General features: G+C 43.9%; 1 protein-coding gene across 1 annotated transcript in view; it reads left to right on the top strand.

Annotated features, from left to right (window-relative positions):
* The first annotated feature begins 1304 nt into the window (after window positions 1-1304).
* Window positions 1305-18633, top strand: part of STARD13 (StAR related lipid transfer domain containing 13) — a 213667-nt gene continuing 196338 nt past the window's right edge. The window contains exon 1 of the mRNA XM_061628422.1: window positions 1305-1724. Coding sequence (XP_061484406.1) covers window positions 1601-1724 — 124 coding nt within the window. The 5' untranslated portion in view covers window positions 1305-1600. The remainder of the gene's footprint in view (window positions 1725-18633) is intronic.

The following is an 18633-nucleotide window of genomic DNA, read 5'->3' on the forward strand; positions in this document are numbered from 1 at the left end:
GAAGATTTGTTGCCTTTTAATAACTTCCTGGACTCTTCTTGATAACCACACTGGTGGACTTGGTGATACCTTTTATCACCTGTAGAATATAGTTCTGCATGACTGCTATTATTATGGCTTGAATAACTTCCAAGTGTTCTGGAGAGATTTGATTCTCTTGACTTTCCCTTTCAACTTCCTTTTTATCAGTCTTGGACTGGGCAAACCCAGGTTCAAATCCCCATTCAGCCGTAACTCACTGGGTGGCCTTGGGTCAATCACTATCTCCCAGCTTTGCATATCTGACAGGATTGTTGTGAGGATAAAATTAGGCAAGGGGACCATAGAGATTGCTTTAAGCTCCTTGGAGAAAAGGTGGGATATAAATCTAGTCAATAAATGATTTTTGAGAAATTTCTTTTTTTGGAGTCAAACACAACTGTGTTGGACTTTCCTGCCAATTGTTCACTTCCATATATATTGAACAGGGATGGAAGAATCTGTCAGCTTTGGTTCTCTCAGTTTCTAATTTTTCCAATCTTAAATTCGGTTTTCCATATTTCTGCAGCAATTTATGTTTTTTTTTAAAAAAAAATCCTCATGAAAATTCTCCAGCCTTTTAGTGAGAATTTCTCTTACTAAACACATTTTTGTATGCACCTTTGACTAATGTACAAATTTGCAAGCTGTTTCTCCTAATATACTGCATATAATATACTCATATAATGTACACTCCTGACCGAATCCTTTTTAATCAGTCCCTATCTCTTTCAGACAAGGTGCATCCTTAGATTTCAGTTGTGAGTGTCACAGAGGCATATATTCCACTGCAGTTTCTGTGCATGCCTCTTTCTCTGAATTCTGACCGGGTGCCCCTTGGCATCACTGGGGCTGCCAGGGCCAGCCTACCTGGCTTTCCTCCTGCCCTTGTGTTCAAGTCTATCAGAATCGGGCCTTGAAAAATGGGACAGGTTTGGCCAGCATCTTGAGCTGGCTTTGGCAATCCTACACATACTTCCCGGAGGAGCGGAAGCTCCATTGAACTGAATGGAGGGCTCTGTGTGTGAGTGTTTTTTCCCCCAGGAGACCTGCATAGGGTTGCGCCGTAAGTGCGCATTCATCTCCTGCAGGTGTTCCCCTTGATGCAGCCTTCGCGGGGCTTTTCCCAGGGCCGAGAGGCCGTTGGGGCGGGCGTGCCTCCGCGGGCGGCGAAGGGAGCTCGCGAATGGCCGGGGCCCCGGCGATGACCCTTCATCGGGGGGCGGTTTCCGCGAGGCAAGCTGGAGGGAGGCTACCGGAGAGTTCAGCTCACCCCTCCGGGGGCGGAGGGAGGAGAAGGGCAGCGGGGAAGCCGCCGAGGAGCCGAGCGCCCCGCACAACCGCTGGCTGGGCACGCCAGCGGGACTCCGACGCGCCGGCCAGACCCCGCCACCCCCGCCGGCGGGAAGAAGAGGCGATCCGTCCCCGTGGGAGCCCTCGAGGGGCGGCTGGGGCCAGGACGCGACGAGGCTTTGCTAGCCGCGCGTCGGCGGCTCCCCATGTGGCTGAGCGTCTCTGGGACGAGGTTGCGGCCAGGGTTGAACCCGAGGGGCTGGAGGAATGCGAAGCGGACGCCGCTAGGATGAGCTGCAAGCGCCCCGCCGCCAAGCCTCAGCTGCGGAGATCCTTCAGCGAGCAGCTCCGGGAGTCCACCGCCAAAGCCTGGGATTTACTCTGGAAGAACGTCCGGGAGAGGCGGCTGGCAGGTCAGTCAGCCCCGCATCCGCCGGTTTGTCCTGCTGGCGGTCCCCGGGACGGGGAGCCGAGGTGCCCCTCAAGCCCTCTGGGCAAGCTCCGGCGCTTTCGCCGCTTCCTGAAGGGGCAGGAAGGTGCAATGTGCCCCGACCCCCCCCCTCGCCAGCTCTGCGCTTGTTGCCCCAAGGCCGGGCGGCGATGCCACCTGCGCGTCTTCAGAGCACGCTCCGAGTCTGCTGTGGCCCCGTCTGCGAGTGACACATTGGCTTCTTTTTGCATTTCCCGCCTCTGTGATTCGAAGGATCAGCTCGCTTTGGCCAGATCCTTTCTGCTTTCTATCTGGAGGGGAACCCCCCCCCGAAAAAAAAACCCTGAATGTGATGCAGATAGAAAGCAGAAAGGATCTAGCCCTCACTCCCTCGCCCCAAAGGCAGGCTTTTCATTCCCCTCCCGCAGCCCGCTGATATCCGGAGACTTGTAAACCAAACTTCTGCACTTTATTGCTGGGAGTGTACAGTGATACTAGGATCACTATGTGTTAACGAGGCATTGCCAGGGCTGGGAGGAAGCAGCAGAATTTGGGTGGTGGTGGTACTGTGTTAGAGCAACAAATTGTCCGTGGTTTAGCGTATTCTTAGCTTCTTCCCACCCTGAGACAGGGGGGCATTTGTTATTTTCTGGCTGGGCACTAGGATGTCTTGGACTGATCTCTGTTTCTCTGGGCACTGTGCCGTGCAATGAAGGTCTGTGAGCACTGAACGGCTTCATAATGTGCTTTTAGGATCTTGTTCGTCAAGAGGGCTGCATCAGGACAGAGCTCTATGCAATAAAGTGGATTGATGCTCTGCCCCAGAAGCAGTGTGCTTTTCAAACAGGTCTCTTGGGCAGTACCAGACTGGATGGGCCAAGGCTCCACCTCTGGAGAAGGCAGCTCCTGGAAGGTGCCTGTCCAGTTTGGTGTAGCCATGGGCCATTCTTGCCTGCATTGTTATGGCTCTGAACCATGCGCTAGGATTTGTATGCACCACATGGAGCTCCTTCTGCATCCGGTGCAGCACAACCACTAAGCAGGTTTATTCAGATGTACTCCCCTGCTGAGTCCAATTGAAGCGAACTGCAGCTTAATGGTCCTTGCAATTGGTGTGTGCACTGAAATTAACGGCCATACTTCTTGATAAGTGAGACATAATCTATAATCTGTGGCTTTATGAACTTGTGTGTCTTTGTTGATGTTATGTGCCTTCAAGTGGATTGCGACTTATGGAGTCCCTATGAATCAATGACCTCCAATAGCATCTGTTATAAACCAGATCTTATAAGGTCAGGTCTGTGGCTTCCTTTATGGAATCAATCCATCTCTTGTTTGATCTTCCTCTTTTTCTGCTCCCTTCTGTTTTCCCCAGCATTATTATCTTTTCTAGTGAATCCTGTCTTTTCATTATGTGTCCAAAGTATAATAACCTCAGTTTCATCATTTTAGCTTCTAGGGATAGTTCTGGTTTAATTTGTTTTTGTTGTTGTTATGTGCCTCCAAGTCGACTACGACTTATGGCGACTCTATGAATCAGTGACCTCCAAGAGCATCTATCATGAACCACCCTGTTCAGATCTTGTAAGTTCAGGTCTGTGGCTTCCTTTATGGAATCAATCCATCTCTTGTTTGGCCTTCCTCTTTTTCTACTTCCTTCTGTTTTTCCAAGCATTATTATCTTTTCTAATGAATCATGTCTTCTCATTATGTGTCCAAAGTATGATAACCTCAGTTTCATCATTTTAGCTTCTAGTGATAGTTCTGGTTTAATTTGTTCTAACACCCAATTATTGGTCTTTTTTGCAGTCCATGGTATCCGCAAAGCTCTTCTCCAACACCACATTTCAAATGCGTTGATTTTTCTCTTATCCGCTTTTTTCATTGTCCAACTTTCACATCCATACATAGAGATAGGGAATACCATGGTCTGAATGATCCTGACTTTAGTGTTCAGTGATGTATATTTGCATTTGAGGACCTTTTCTAGTTCTCTCATAGCTACCCTCCCTAGTCCTAGCCTTCTTCTGATTTCTTGACTATAGTCTCCATTTTGGTTAATGACTGTGCCAAGGTATTGATAATCCTTGACAATGTCCTTGTTGTCAACGGTAAAGTTACATAACTCTTCTGTTGTCGTTAATTTAGTCTTCTTGACATTCAGCTGTAGTCCTGCTTTTGTGCTTTCCTCTTTAACTTTTATCATCATTCGTTTCAAATCTTTATTGGCTTCTGCTAGTAGTATGGTATCGTCTGCATATCTGAAATTATTAATATTTCTCCCTCCAATTTTCACACTTCCTCCATCTTGGTCCAGTCCCGCTTTCCTTATGATATGTTCTGCGTATAGCCAATTATAAAGCAGAATGTGTTTGTCTTTCTCACTAATGCAGTTCTGTAAGGGTGTACAACAGGAGTTTCCAACCTTTCTCCAAGTCTCCCTACCACCACCTCCCTTCAGGTTGAGGCTCTGTGTGGTTTTTTTCTCTCCCGCACTCCCATGAGGATATGCAACCACCACTCTCTTGGCATTGCACCCTGACTACACTGCACAGATCTCATTAAGTTTCTCCCCCAGCCCAGCATTCATCTCTATGCTTACACAGAGTTTAAAGCACAGGTTCCCAAACAACGGTTCATGGACCTCTGGTGGTCCACAAGCTTCATACAGGTGGTCCACAGCATGTCTGTATTAAATATTCCAATTGATTTTTAATCGTATTTTTATTGCTTCTTTGATTTCTCATATTCTATTTTATTTTATTACAATTTGCATTCCATGGCATGCAGATTGTAACACAATGAAATGCAATATAGAAAATAAAAGAAGCAATTAAAGCACAGTTCAAACATACAGCACCTAGCACGTCATATTACAATTGCTACAATAGGCAGAAAAATCATGAAGTGGCCCACCAAGACATTTAGCACATTTCAAGTGGTCCATGGGGAAACAAGGTTGGGAACCACTGGTTTCAAGGTGTCTTGACCCTCAGCATCCACTCTGGGAATCCAGCTATATACCCTAAACAGAAATGACGTACACTGAGTATAATATCTGTTGTAGTTACACATGCGTGCTCACACATGGTAGCTGTAGCCCACTGTGGAATGTGCTTGTTTAGGAGCAATCTCTGTGTGGTCACAGTAGCTAGGTGTAATAAGAGCTTCTTTATATATCTTTGAGACGTGCAGCTGGTCTTTTTCAATGTGTTTTCCTGCGCTATTTTTAAATACGTTGCTTCAGTTCACAATCACGCATCCCCAGGGCAGCTTTCTATCTCCCCACCGCACATCCCACCCCTGTCTCCAGCTGAAGTGCTTTTCCCTAGCTTCTTCAATGTTGCGAGTTTCTGTCTTTGCCATCTCCTCAATTATTGATCTCCATTTTATGGCACATTAGCAAACTGGGCAGGAGGAGAAGAAGCAGGTACTGGAAAGCACCTCCTGTCCACAGAGGAGTAAGGAATGTTCCTCCTTCCAAGTTGCAATGTTTGACTGGTTGTGGGGCATCACTGCCAAGATGTTCTCAGCTCACCGTGTTCCTATCTGGAACTTTTGGCAAGTTTACACAGCACTTTCGGCACTAAACCAAAAGGATGTGAACCACACAGGAAGAATACAAATGCCGTCTGTTTCTCAACCACCACCACTGTGGCCCTGCCTTAGGGATTCACCCCTTTGTGCTGCAGAATGCACAAGCAGTTCCAATAGATGACGGATCCCCTTCCGTCATGTGAAAACTCAGGAACAAGGGAGAACAGTGATGGGGTTGGGTAAGAGACCAAAGCTGTACCTGAGTCATAGGGCACGCATGCTGCTTTTGTAATCACTTTCCGGGGGGGGGAAGCCACCCAAACAAAATGTGCCCTTGCCATGATGACCAATTGCTCTAGATCAGGCGCCTGTCTCTTTCCAGACTCCAACTGCAGCAGGCATGGCCAATGGTCTGGGATGATGGCAGTTGTAGTCCCACAACCTCTGGAGGGCCACAGGTTCCCCTTCCCTGTTCTAGAGATGGTAGTAGACAACAGAAGGATTGCCACAGATGTGCAGTGCTGCTCTATTCATGTACCAAAATGAAAGGTTTTGTAAAGTAGATGTTCTTAATGAGGCATAGAAGGTACTTCTTGTCTCTTACTTCCAGGTTTTTTTTAATTGAATGGAATGACTGGGCCTGGGGGGGGGCGGCATTAATAAAACACATCATTCACTGACACCTGTACACAGTGAATGAAAGCAAAACAGGGATGGGGTGTATTCTCTGTATGTAGGCACTGGGGAGAATATGCCAGTAACAAATGAATGGTGAAGATTTTATGTCAGGTACTACAAAGCAGCTCCTGCTTTATATGTGATTGGGACAGACCCAAGTCTGTCCCAGGTCTGCCCCTGTCATGTGTAGTTTCAGCCTCTGAAGGTTTATCTAGGACTCACAGACAATTGCACAGCTGAGCCAGATGGAAGCCAGTCAGGACCTAGGAAACCCTTCAAAGAACAATGGAAGGTTTGTTTGCTTCCCCAAAACCTCCCAAGTTCATAAATGACTGTAGACACTGCCTGTAGCCCGAAAGGATGCTGAGGCAATGGTCTGTGGTGGCCACCAGTAAATACAGAAAACATTTTACAATCTTGATTTCTCTTTGGTTATGCTTAATCAGAACAAGCATCTATTTTTGGTGTACAGTGTAACAATTTTATGTTATTTTGTGTTATGTTATTTAATAAGTTTATATCCCAATTTTCTTCCCGAAGGAGCACAGGGTTGCAAAGATATCAGCAAAACAATTTAACAAATAAAAGAAAAGCATTCTAAAACAGTTAAAAACATTTGAAAACACAGTTACAGTTAAAAACATTCTTTCATCAGTGATCTTTGGGTTGCCAGGAACAGTATACTTCAGCCCTCAAATGCCAGGGTAAAAAGGAATTTATTTATTTATTACATTTATATTCCGCCTTTTTTTCACTCTGCAACCCAAGGCTGCATGCATGTGGTTCCCAAGCGGTCTCCTATCCAGGCACTGACCAGACCCAGACCTGCTTAGCTTCAGCAAGATGGTGGTCTCATGTGCCTTCAGATCATAGCTTGACCATGGTTTTCAAATTCCTCCTGAAAGTCAGTAGTGACAGAGACAGATGCACCTCACTGGGAAGGACATTCCACAAATGGGGAGCCACCTGAATGGGGACCCTGTCATGGGTCAGCACCAACTGGGCAGCTCTTGGTGGCAGCACCACCATAATAGTACGCGCTAGCAGGACTTTGCAGCTGCCATTTTCTGTGAAGCAAATTGCAATTCCTTGACTAAACAAAAAACTGCACTATCTGCTATTAGGCTGCAGGCAAGTCCTTGAAGAAATGTTATATTAATCACAAATAACAGCTTGAAATACGTGTTGACGATTGTTGAAATAGTACTGAAGCCCTAGCCCTTATAAATCCCTGTTTTGTTTTGTTTTGTTTGCTGTCCAGGCCTCCTTTGGGAGGAAGAGTGAGATAAAAATCTAAATTACGATGACAATCAGTACAAAACAAGTAATTTAAACTTTTTTCTATTTTATTGTAATAGGCCGGTGATCTTGTAGGGCCATTATCTGATTAACAGTGTGAAATAAAATTAATCATTTCAGACTGCAATCCTGTACACATTTATCTGGGAATAAGTCTCATTGAATTCAGTGGGACTTATTTCCAGATAAATGTGTACAGGATTGCAGCCTGAAATGATTAATTTGACAAGATAGCGAAATGGTGTACTGAAGCTGGTGAAAGAAAAACTGAAGTGCAAAATATATTTTGTTGTACTGAAATAACTTTACAACTTTTTGCCAAATATTCAATATGTGTGTATTTTAGTCATGGCTTCTACAGACATAGTCAAAAGTCTTGTATCCTCTACGCAACTCTACTTTTCTTAATAAAAAGTATGGTTTAAACATATTATTGTGTACTGGAATGCTTTCAGCTGCTCATTCTTTATACTTGTAAGTTTAACAGTTGCCCAACCTTTTTTAAAAATGTAACTTTTATTCCCACTGGATCCTTCATTGCAGACTTGTGTTTGTAATCCTATACCTACCTACCTACTCTTGGAATGACTGAAAGTATTTGTAATTTTGCATCATTCTTGTCACAGGCTAGTTTGGGCCTCTAGACAGCTTTTACTGCTCTTGCTCGGTATATCCATACTATTGCATCTAGGTATTTGCTCTGAAAAAAAATGTATAGCTGCAAATGTAAGATGAAAATGAAGAGCTTTAAATGAAGAGCTTTAAAATGGCCCCAGTTATGTTTCCTGATAGGAAGATGACATCCAGACAGGATAAATTGCAGACTTATATACCTATACATTAGTATTTGTGTAGTGTTTTGTATGTGCTCAAGCACTTCCAATACATTATCTCAATGATAATCCAGTAAGATAGGTTATCACTGTTATTGTCGTGTTCCAGGTTGGACTGGGGGAGGCTAGAAGGGGCTGAATCAAAGAAAGAGGGCCTGACATGAGCTCTGGAGTTTGACCTCTCCCATTTATAGCAGGCAGAGCAATCCAAACCGTCATTCTGCTGTGCTGGATTGTAAGGTGTCCATCTGACCAGTCCTGCCTAGATCTGACGGAGAACTACACCACCAGCAAGGGAGCCCCGATGGCAAGGAGCACCCCAGTGTGCCTGCTGAAATGCTGGGCAGGTAGAAGTTATAGCTGGTGGTATCTCTGCCACAGATAGCCACTGGAAACACCTGAAATGGGGCATTTCGGGATTGGGAGGGGCAGAGCTGAGCCTGCACAGAATATGCTAGATTCTGAGCCAGCCCTGTTGGTGCCACATTATGGCAATGAACCCAGTCCAGGTTGTTTGCTGCACATTTTTAGTTGTCTCCCACCTCCCACCCTAGCCGGCACAAATGGTGGAGCTGTGGATATGGCAATGGGTATGTTGCTCTCTTAAGCCCTGTTGTTGCTGCCCAGTGGTTTGGATTGCCCCCTTATTGTCTTAGTCCTAGTATTCAGGCTCCTTGGGTTGGATGGATTCCTCCAGGTTCACTAGTTGGGCTATGTTTATCTTGGATTTGGCCCCACTCCTGCCAAAATATTGTTGGGTTGTGTTTCCTAAATGCTCAGGATTAGAATGATAAGAACATAAGAACGTAAGAAGAGCCTGCTGGATCAGGCCAGTGGCCCATCCAGTCCAGCATCCTGTTCTCACAGTGGCCAACCAGGTGCCTGGGAGAAGCCCACAAGCAGGACCCGAGTGCAAGAACACTCTCCCCTCCTGAGGCTTCCGGCAACTGGTTTTCAGAAGCATGCTGCCTCTGGCTAGGGTGGCAGAGCATGATTAATAGGATTAGTGCATTTCAATGCTGGCATCTTATCTATGGAAATATCCAGAGAGCTGGTACTCAGTACTTAAACTTTAACTACAATTTCTCCCTCCTGGATCATTAACTGACAAGTTCTTCATTGGTCTCCACTTCTAACTACTTGTTTCTGCCAACAGAACACTCTCCCTCGCTTGTCTTGCCTTTCACAGAATCATAGAATCACAGAATAGTAGAGTTGGAAGGGGTCTGTAAGGCAGTTGAGTCCTCTTCTCCCAGGCATTTTAGCATATGTTTTAAATTGTTTTTATATTGTTTTAAATTTTAAAATTGTGTTTTAAATTGTTTTTAAAATATGTGTTTTAAATTGTATATTTGTTTTAATGTTTTTGATTGCTGTAAACTGCCTGGAGAGCTTCGGCTATGGGGCGGTATACAATTGCAATAAACAAACAAACAAACAAACAAACAAACAAACAAATAAATAAATAAATCCGCACTCAATGCAGGAATCTAAATTACAGCATACCCAACAGGTGGCTGTCTAGCTACCGAATGCCTCCAGTGTTGGAGAACCCACCACTTCCCTAGGTAATTGGTTCTATTGTTGTACCGCTCTAACAGTTACAAAGTTTTTCCTGATGTTCAGCTGAAATCTGGCTTCCTGCAACTTGAGCCCATTATTCCGCATCCCACATTCTGGGACAATAGAGAAGAGATCCTAGCCCTCCTCTATGTGACAATCTTTCAAGTATTTGAAGAGTGCTATCATATCTCCCATCAGTCTTCCCTTCTAAAGGCTAAGCCTTACACGGCTTGGGACCACAATACCTGATGGAACGCCTCTCCCAATACGAACCCACCCGTACACTACGTTCAAGGTCAAAGGCCCTCCTCCGGGTGCCTACTCCGAGGGAAGAATGGCAACAAGGGAGAGGGCCTTCTCAGTGGTGGCCCCCAAATTATGGAATGATGCTTATGACGAGGTGCGCCTGACGCCAACACTGTTATCTTTTCAGCACCAGGTCAAGACTTTCCTCTTCTCCCAGGCATTTTAGCATGTGTTCTATATTGTTTTAAATTTTTAAATTATGTTTTAAGTTGTTTTTTAAAAGATGTATTTTAAATTGTATTTGTTTTTAGTTATTGTAAACCGCCCAGAGAGCTTCGGCTATAGGGCGGTATACAAGTTTAATAAATAAATAAATAAATAAACAAACAGGCCCAGTGCTTTCAGACTCTCCACATAGGGCTTTGTGTCCTTATTAAAGTGTGGTGTCCACAACTGGACACAGTACTTAAGACGAGGCCTAATCAGTGCCAAATAGAGGGGAACTAGTACTTCCCAGGATTTGAAAACTAAAGTTCTGTTAATGCAGCCTAAAATAGCATTTGCCATTTTTGCAGCCACATCGCACTGTTGGCTCATATTCAGCTTGTGATCAACAATTCCAAGATCCTTCTTGTATGTAGTGCAGAGCTCTCCTGCTTTCCCAGCTCTCTGTCTTCTCTAATGTTCTAGTTTGTTACTCCATCACTTTTTTTTACAAACCCTGTATTCTTTCCAATTCTTTAGTGCCCATTTGCCTCTGCTTCCCTCTTGAAAATGCTTTGTGACTTCAGTTTTAGTTTGCTTCCTGGCATTACACTTTTGTTCTCCTTCCCAAATCCCCATCCAATATCATGTCTTTCTTGAGCTTTGAAATTTGGACTTGAACTCTCTCTGACATTGCCTTTGATTTTTAGTTGTTATAGTTTTGCATCGATCCTGCTTCCAAGGCCTCACTTCTTTCTGCCTACCTGTCTTTTCTCTCTCATTTTCTTTTGAATGTTTTTCTATATATTTTTACTATAAAAGCAATATGGGAAAACCTTTCAGACAAATATACCAATACAGAAACATTAAGGGGAAATCCTGAAGCTGGAGAGATAAGGTGTAACAATCAATATCTATCATTTTAGAGTGATTACTCCTGCTGCCATTTGTGTGCATGGCACTTTAAAGACTATGAAGAGGACAGGTCTAAAATTAAACACAGGAAAAACAACAAAGGAAGGCGAGAGTGGAGTAAATATATGATCGTTTCACTTGCACATGCTTAGGCTTAGTCACAGGCTCACTTACTGTGGGGAAGCATTCCCCAACCTGGTGCCCTCCAGATGTTTTTGACTCCCAGCATCCATCAACCCCAGCCAGCATGGCTGATGGTCAGGGATGGGGGGAGTTGTAATCCAACTAGGGATGGGATCCATTGGCCGGTGTCAGTTCAAAAGCATTCCGTTGACATAACAGACTGGTATTGATTCAAGTTTGTTCTTTCTCTGCTATACTCTGCTTTTACCAATCCGTTTTCCCCTCCCCGCAAATACTGATGTTAATACTGATATTTTGAAAGGAAAAATATCAATATCAATATTTTGAAAGGAAAAATTTCAATATCAATATTTTAGAGGTGTAAAACCCGTTGTCAAAAATAGCCACAAAAAATCACTACATAAAAATCTGATCCACAACCATAGAGAATAAGTGAATTAATGGAAAATTTGGAACCAAATCTGAAATGGGCAAAATTCTAGCACATTCCCAAATCCAGCATCACATGGAGGGCACCAGTTTGGGAAAGGCTGCAGTCGGGCATGGGTACTAAAGGATTGTGCCAAAAGTCTCACAGAAAAGGTGTGTTGCATGGAGGGATTTAAAGGAAGTATGAGATGTAGCATCACACAGGTGTCCTGAGAGGCAGTCTCAAGTTTATAGGACAGCAAGGGAAAAAAGAGGGAGTCTTCTGAGGAACTGAAGACTTTCAGATGGCTGAGGGTGGTGAAGCTGGTGGAACAAAAGTCCCAGGCAGGGATGTATCAGGATATAAGAGTGGAAAAATAAGTGGGGCAAAACCACAGAGGGCTTTGAAGGAAAGATCGAGGAATTTGGGAGGATCTGGGAAGTCAGTGTAGGAAACTAAGAACATAGGAAGAATCCTGCTGGATCAGGACCATGTTCCATCTAGTCCAGAATCCTGTTTTCACAGTGGCCCACTAGATACATATGGGAAGTCTGCAAGAAGGTGCTCAGTGCAACAGCACTCTCCACACTTGTGATTCCCAGGTACTGGTGTTCAGAGTTGCACTGACTGTGACAGTCAAGGTAGAAAATAGTTTTCATAGCTAGTAGCCATTGACAGCCTTATTCTCCAAGAACTTGTCTAATACTTTTCAAAACCTGCCAAGTTTATGGCCATCACTACATCTTTTGGGAGTGAATTGCATAGTTTAACTCAGTGCTGTTGTTTTTTTACAAAAAAAAGTACTTGTTTTTGTTCATCTTGAATCTTCCACCATACAGCTTCATAAGATGGCTCAGAGTTATAGTATTAACATCAAGGTTGTCTCTTCACACTTTCTCCAGGCTCCAGACCATGCATAATCTTAAATGCCTCTGTCATGCTCCCTGGTAGTCACCTTTTTTCCTAAACTAACCCCCTGATGTTTTAACCTTTCCTCAGAGAGGAATTGTTTCAGACCCTTGATCATTTTCTGAAACTTTTCCAGCTCTACATTATCCTTTTTGAGGTGAATTGACCAGAACTGTACGCAGTATTCCAAGTGTGGTCGCACCATAGATTTGTATAATGGTATTAAGATATTGGTAGTTTTATTTTCAGTTCCTTTCTTTGTCATCACTATTTCCCTCAGTTCCTCAATTTCCCCAGTTCAGGCACAGGGATCTGCCCAACACCATCTGCTGTGAAGACAGATGCAAAGAATTCATTCGGCTTCTGTGTAGTTTCCTTTTCTTCCTTTAGCACACCTTTGACTCACTTGTCTTCCAAAGGTCCCATTGCCTCCCTAAGTGATAATATATTTAAAAGTTTTGGTTTTGTATTTATTTTTTTTTAATGCTTCTAAAAAAGTTTTTGTATCCCTTGTTGTCTGCTTGCATTTCTTTTGTTAAAATTTGTGTTCCTTTTTCTTCTCCTCATTTGGACAAGAATTCTATTTTCTGAAAGAGACCTTCTTGCCTCTAATAGCTTAATTGACTGTGCTCATTAACTATGATGGTATCCTATTGTCCCTGGTGGTATCTTTCATGATCTGCGGTATGCATTCTAGCTGAGCTTCTGCTATTATGGTTTTGAACAACTCTGAAGTATTCTGGAGAGATCTGATCGTCTGCACTTTCCCTTTCAACTTTGTTTTTTACCAATCTCTTCATTTTTGGGAAGTTTCCTCTTTTGCAGTCAAATGTGACTGTGTTGGATTTTCTTGGCAATTGTCCACTTACATGTGCACTGAATTTGCTAGCACTTTGGTTACTGATTTCAATTGGTTCAACAACACTTAGTTCTGACACCAGGTCCTGGGCACCACTTAAGATTAAGTTGAGGGTATTTTTTTCATGACCAACTTTTCTAGGGCACAGACAATTATTGTGTCTAGAAAAGTTATCTCTTTGTCATAACTGGAATTTGCCTGTACCCAGTATATGTAAGGGTAATCCCTAAAGGATTTCCTCCTCTGGATGCATCCTTGATTTCATTCATCTCAAGATCACCTTGGACTTTTTGGTCAGGTGGACGATTGTACATTCCCAAGTACTAAATTACTCTTGGGTCCTGGTATCACCACCCATAGTGATTCTGTGAAGAGTCTGCCATTTTGGGGATTTCAAGTATGATGGACTTAATGTCCTCTTTGATGTACAGAGTAATACTACCTCCAGTGCATCCTTTCCTATAGAGTTTGTATCCAAAGATAACCATGCCCCACTGATTTTTACATTCTGTCAGGTTTCCATTATGTCCACTATAGCTGTGCTGTCCTCTAAGAGCAAGCACTGTAGCTCACCCATATTGGCTCGGACACGTCTATACGTAGCATCTCTTTCCAAATGTCATGTGTGTTTCACCTTATGGTGCTTTGGAGGGATGCTGCATGTTCAAAGAAGCAAGAGAGGTTAATGGTTTTGGCAACAGAGTACTGCATAGGTGTGAGGGAACATATTAAGTAAATAAAATGACATAAAAAGCATCAATAAATAAGAAATGAAGAAAGTCTAGCTGGTCTTTGATAACCCTCTTTGGGCATCAGCTACAGTTAAGAATGCAAGCTATTTTTCCAACAAATCACCATACTTTGGATTGGATGTCACTTTTAATTGGAATGTGACATCTATAATTGGGGCCTCCAAAATTTTATTGGGCTGGTTTCTATTAAAGACAAAAACTGGCATTGATAGCAATAGAGCACTGGAACAAAACATGTATTATGAATTGCTGTGACATCAGTGCTCCAGGAAGTCAGTCGGGCTCTATTTGGTATGAGTAGGATTTGGTTCCAAGAGATCTTCTGAATTCCACCCAAACCAGGTTTTTAAACCACCTAATTAGGAATGTGAATATTCTTGTGGAGCACACTTTTTCTATATATTCCAACTTCCAAGATACAAAGAAACCTGTGGATATCTTGATCACATTAGTGAAATGGTATTACACAGTTGATATTTGCACATTTCTTGGTTTCCCCAAGAGTAAATAGCTAGGATATTTAAAAGACAGTGACGAAAAACAATTTCTGATTGGTACAATGGTATATACAATTCATTTCTACTGATTTGACAAGACTGTCACTAAATTGTGAGATAACATTCTTCAAAATAGAGTATTTCTTCAAAATATAATTTAACGAATTATAATAATAATATTCTTAAAGGAGTTATAAAAACCAATAGATTTCTATTGGCATTGCTAGTGAGATGTTGTTCCAATAGGAATGAAAGATTGCTAACTTTAACAGCAAAATCTTACTCAATACATAAAATTAATGTACAAGAAATCATTAATTTGCAAGAAATATAATCAGTAGTTTTGATGTATGCCGTTAGTGCAGTACATTCGTGACAAACTGACTGTGATACATGTATTTGATTTTATTTCCATCTCAGCTTATTGGAATATTATTAGTATGATATCTGTTGTTTTTCTGTTAATTCAGATGAAACAATTTCAGTTAAATAATTGACATATAAGTTGAAAGAACATTTAACAGTAGAGCCCATTTTCAAAAACAGCAAGGAAGCAGTGCACCCAAAACATGCTATTTATCATCATGAACATTGTGTACATATCCTCCTACATACCATACTCAGTTATAGCCACATGTCTCCAGGAAGCAAACCAAGGATATTATGATCTGTTTTCCTCTTGATAGGCTGGGAAGTCAGAAGGCTACTAGTTCTGATTAACTTCAATGGGCTTTTAATGTGCGTATTCCCCGTCACAGCAATGGAAAAAAGAGACTCTGTATGTCAAAGAGAAGTCTTCTGAAAGAGTCTCATTATATAATTGTGGGCGCTTCTGGGAATAAAAAGATTACTTATCATTAGTCCTTTCATGCGGACAGCCAGAGAATTTCTGTGGGAAGTTCAATCCTATCAAAATTGTCCTGATCACCAAAAGGTCAGTGATTAACAACATGCCATAGATACTTCTGTGTATGATGTGAGGAGCTCTTGCTAAAAAAATAAAGAGTATCCACTTCTTGTATCCACATTCTGGTAAAGATGCTGAGAACAGAGGAAGGTTCCCAAGATGTCAAGAAAGATCTTAATGTATTAAAATGAGGGGGTGTATGCCTGTGCATGTGAGTGAAATGGGCAATGTGTATGGTGGTGGTAAGTCACCCTTGTGCAGTTCTACACATCTTCTGACCCACTGTCAAATGCAGGCCTCCACCTATATATGATGGTCCACCAGGTTCCAAGTAACCCAGTTTATACTGCTAGTCTAGACTACCACAACAGCAGGGGTTGCCAAGCACCTGGTAGGCTACAACACACATCAGTTCAGCTGGGTAGAAAACAAATTGAGGAAGCCTTTGTTGGTGGGTTGGAACCAATTGGGTCAGCGAGACAGACTGGGAATATTGTTGGTGTACCGTCCACCCTGCTGCCCAACAGCTTCCCTAACTGAGCTGACAGAGGTGGTCTCGGATTTACTGTTGCGATCCCCTAAACTCTTAGTATTGGGGGATCTCAACATTCATGCCGAGGCCGCTTTGTCTGGAGCGGCTCAGGACTTCATGACCGCCATGACAGCCATGGGGCTGTCTCAATTTGTTACTGGCCCTACGCATATGTCGGGGCACACTCTAGACTTGATTTTTGCCACTGGATTAGGGGATGGTGATCTGGGAGTAAGGAATTTTACATCTATTCCTTTGTCATGGACAGATCACCGCCTATTGAGGTTCAGGCTCACAATGTGTCCTCCCCTCTGCAAGGGTGGAGGACCAATTAAGATGGTCCGTCCCCGGAGACTGATGGATCCTGAGGGTTTTCAAAAGGCTCTGGGGAATTTTCCGGCTGATAAAACTGACGCTCCTGTCGAAACCCTGGTCACTCTGTGGAATACAGAAATGACCCGGGCAGTTGACGCGATCGCCCCGGTGCACCCTCTCCGCTGCAGAACTCAATTGGCTCCTTGGTATACCTCGGAGTTAAGAGTGATGAAGCAAGATAGGAGACGGCTTGAGTGCAAATGGAGACGAACTCCCGACGCCTGTAATCTTGCACTTGTGAAGGCCTCCACCAAACTCTATGTGAAGGCAGTGAGAGCAGCAAAGAAGCAGTACTTTGCTGCCTCCATTCAGTCATCTTCTAAGCGCCCAGCTGAACTTTATAAAGTCGTCCGGGGACTTTTACACTCTGGTCCTCGGGACGCAATGATACCATCAATAGCCCGCTGTAATGAGTTTGCGAGACACTTCCAAGACAAGATTATTAACATCCGTCGGGAACTTGACTCCAATATTGCTGCAGTTGAATCCAATGAGGTGTCCGGAGCACAGTCTTGTCCTGTTTTATTGGATGAGTTTCAGTTGGTACAGCTCGAGGATGTGGACAAAGTGCTTGGACAGGTGCGGGCGACCACTTCTGCTCTGGATCCTTGCCCCTCGTGGCTAATAAAAGCTAGCAGAAATGGAACAGCTGGCTGGGCCAAGGAGGTGATTAATGCCTCTTTACGAAAGGGAGTGGTCCCACTCTGCCTAAAGCAGGCGGTGGTGAGACTGCTCCTAAAAAAACCCTCCTTGGACCCTGATAATCTTGACAACTATAGACCGGTAGCTAATGTTCCTTTTCTGGGCAAGGTCCTAGAGCGCGTGGTCGCTCGCCAGCTCCAGGTTCTTTTGGATGAAACTGATTATCTGGATCCATTTCAATCGGGCTTTCGGCCAGGGTTTGGTACAGAAACGGCCTTGGTCGCCCTGTATGATGACCTCTGTCGGGAGAGGGACAGAGGGAGTGTAACTCTGTTGGTTCTCCTTGATCTCTCAGCGGCTTTTGATACCATCGACCATGGTATCCTTCTGAGGCGACTTGCGGATTTGGGAGTTGGAGGCACTGCTTGGCAGTGGCTGTACTCCTACGTCGAGAACTGTCTTCAGAAGGTGGTGCTTGGGGAGCATTACTCGAGGCCCCGGGTACTCCAATATGGGGTCCCGCAGGGCTCAGTTCTGTCCCCCATGCTCTTTAATATCTATATGAAGCCGCTGGGTGAGGTCATTAGGAGTTTTGGAGTGCGTTTTCAGCAATATGCTGATGATACACAACTCTATTTCTCCTTTTCATCTTCTTCAGGTGAGGCTGTTGATGTACTAGACCGCTGCCTGGTCGCGATAATGGTCTGGATGAGAGCTAATAAACTGAGACTCAATCCTGACAAGACTGAGATGCTGTTGGTGGGGGGGTCCTCTGACCAGATGGTTGATGTCCGACCTACTCTAGATGGGGTTACACTCCCCCTAAAGGAGCAGGTCCGTAGTTTGGGGATCTTATTAGATCCGCTCCTGTCTCTGGAGGCTCAGGTAGCCTCGGTGGCACGGAATGCGTTCTACCAGCTTCGGCTGGTAGCCCAACTACGACCCTATCTGGACAGGGAGAACCTTGCCTCAGTTATCCATGCTCTGGTAACCTCTAGACTGGATTACTGTAATGCACTCTACGTAGGGTTACCTTTGAAGACGGTTCGGAAACTTCAGCTGGTGCAGAATGTCCAGAGTCCTCACTCGGACTAAAAGATCTGATAATATAACACCTGTCCTGGCCCAACTGCACTGGCTACCAATACGTTTCCGGGCCAGATTCAAAGTGTTGGTTCTTACCTATAAAGCCCTTAACAGCACCGGACCGCAATACCTGATGGAGCGCCTCTCCCACTACGAACCTACCCGTTCGCTGCGCTCGACGTCGAAGGCCCTTCTCTGGGTTCCAACTCACAAGGAGGCCCGGTGAGCAACAACGAGATCTAGGGCCTTCTTGGTGGTGGCCCCCGAATTTTGGAATGCCCTCCCTGATGAGATACTCCTGGTGCCTTCTTTGATATCTTTTCGGCGCCAGGTAAAGACCTACCTCTTTGCCCAGGCATTTTAGTTTTAGTTTTAGTTTTAGTTTTGTTTTTTAATTTTAATGTTATAGTTAATTAGTGTAATGTTCTATTTTTGTCTTAATCTGTTTTTAATGTGTTTTTATATTTACATGTTTTATCCACATTTGCTGGTTCTAAATGTGGTT

This window comes from Rhineura floridana, chromosome 5 (genome assembly GCF_030035675.1).
Source record: "Rhineura floridana isolate rRhiFlo1 chromosome 5, rRhiFlo1.hap2, whole genome shotgun sequence".
NCBI classification, from domain to species: domain Eukaryota; kingdom Metazoa; phylum Chordata; class Lepidosauria; order Squamata; family Rhineuridae; genus Rhineura; species Rhineura floridana.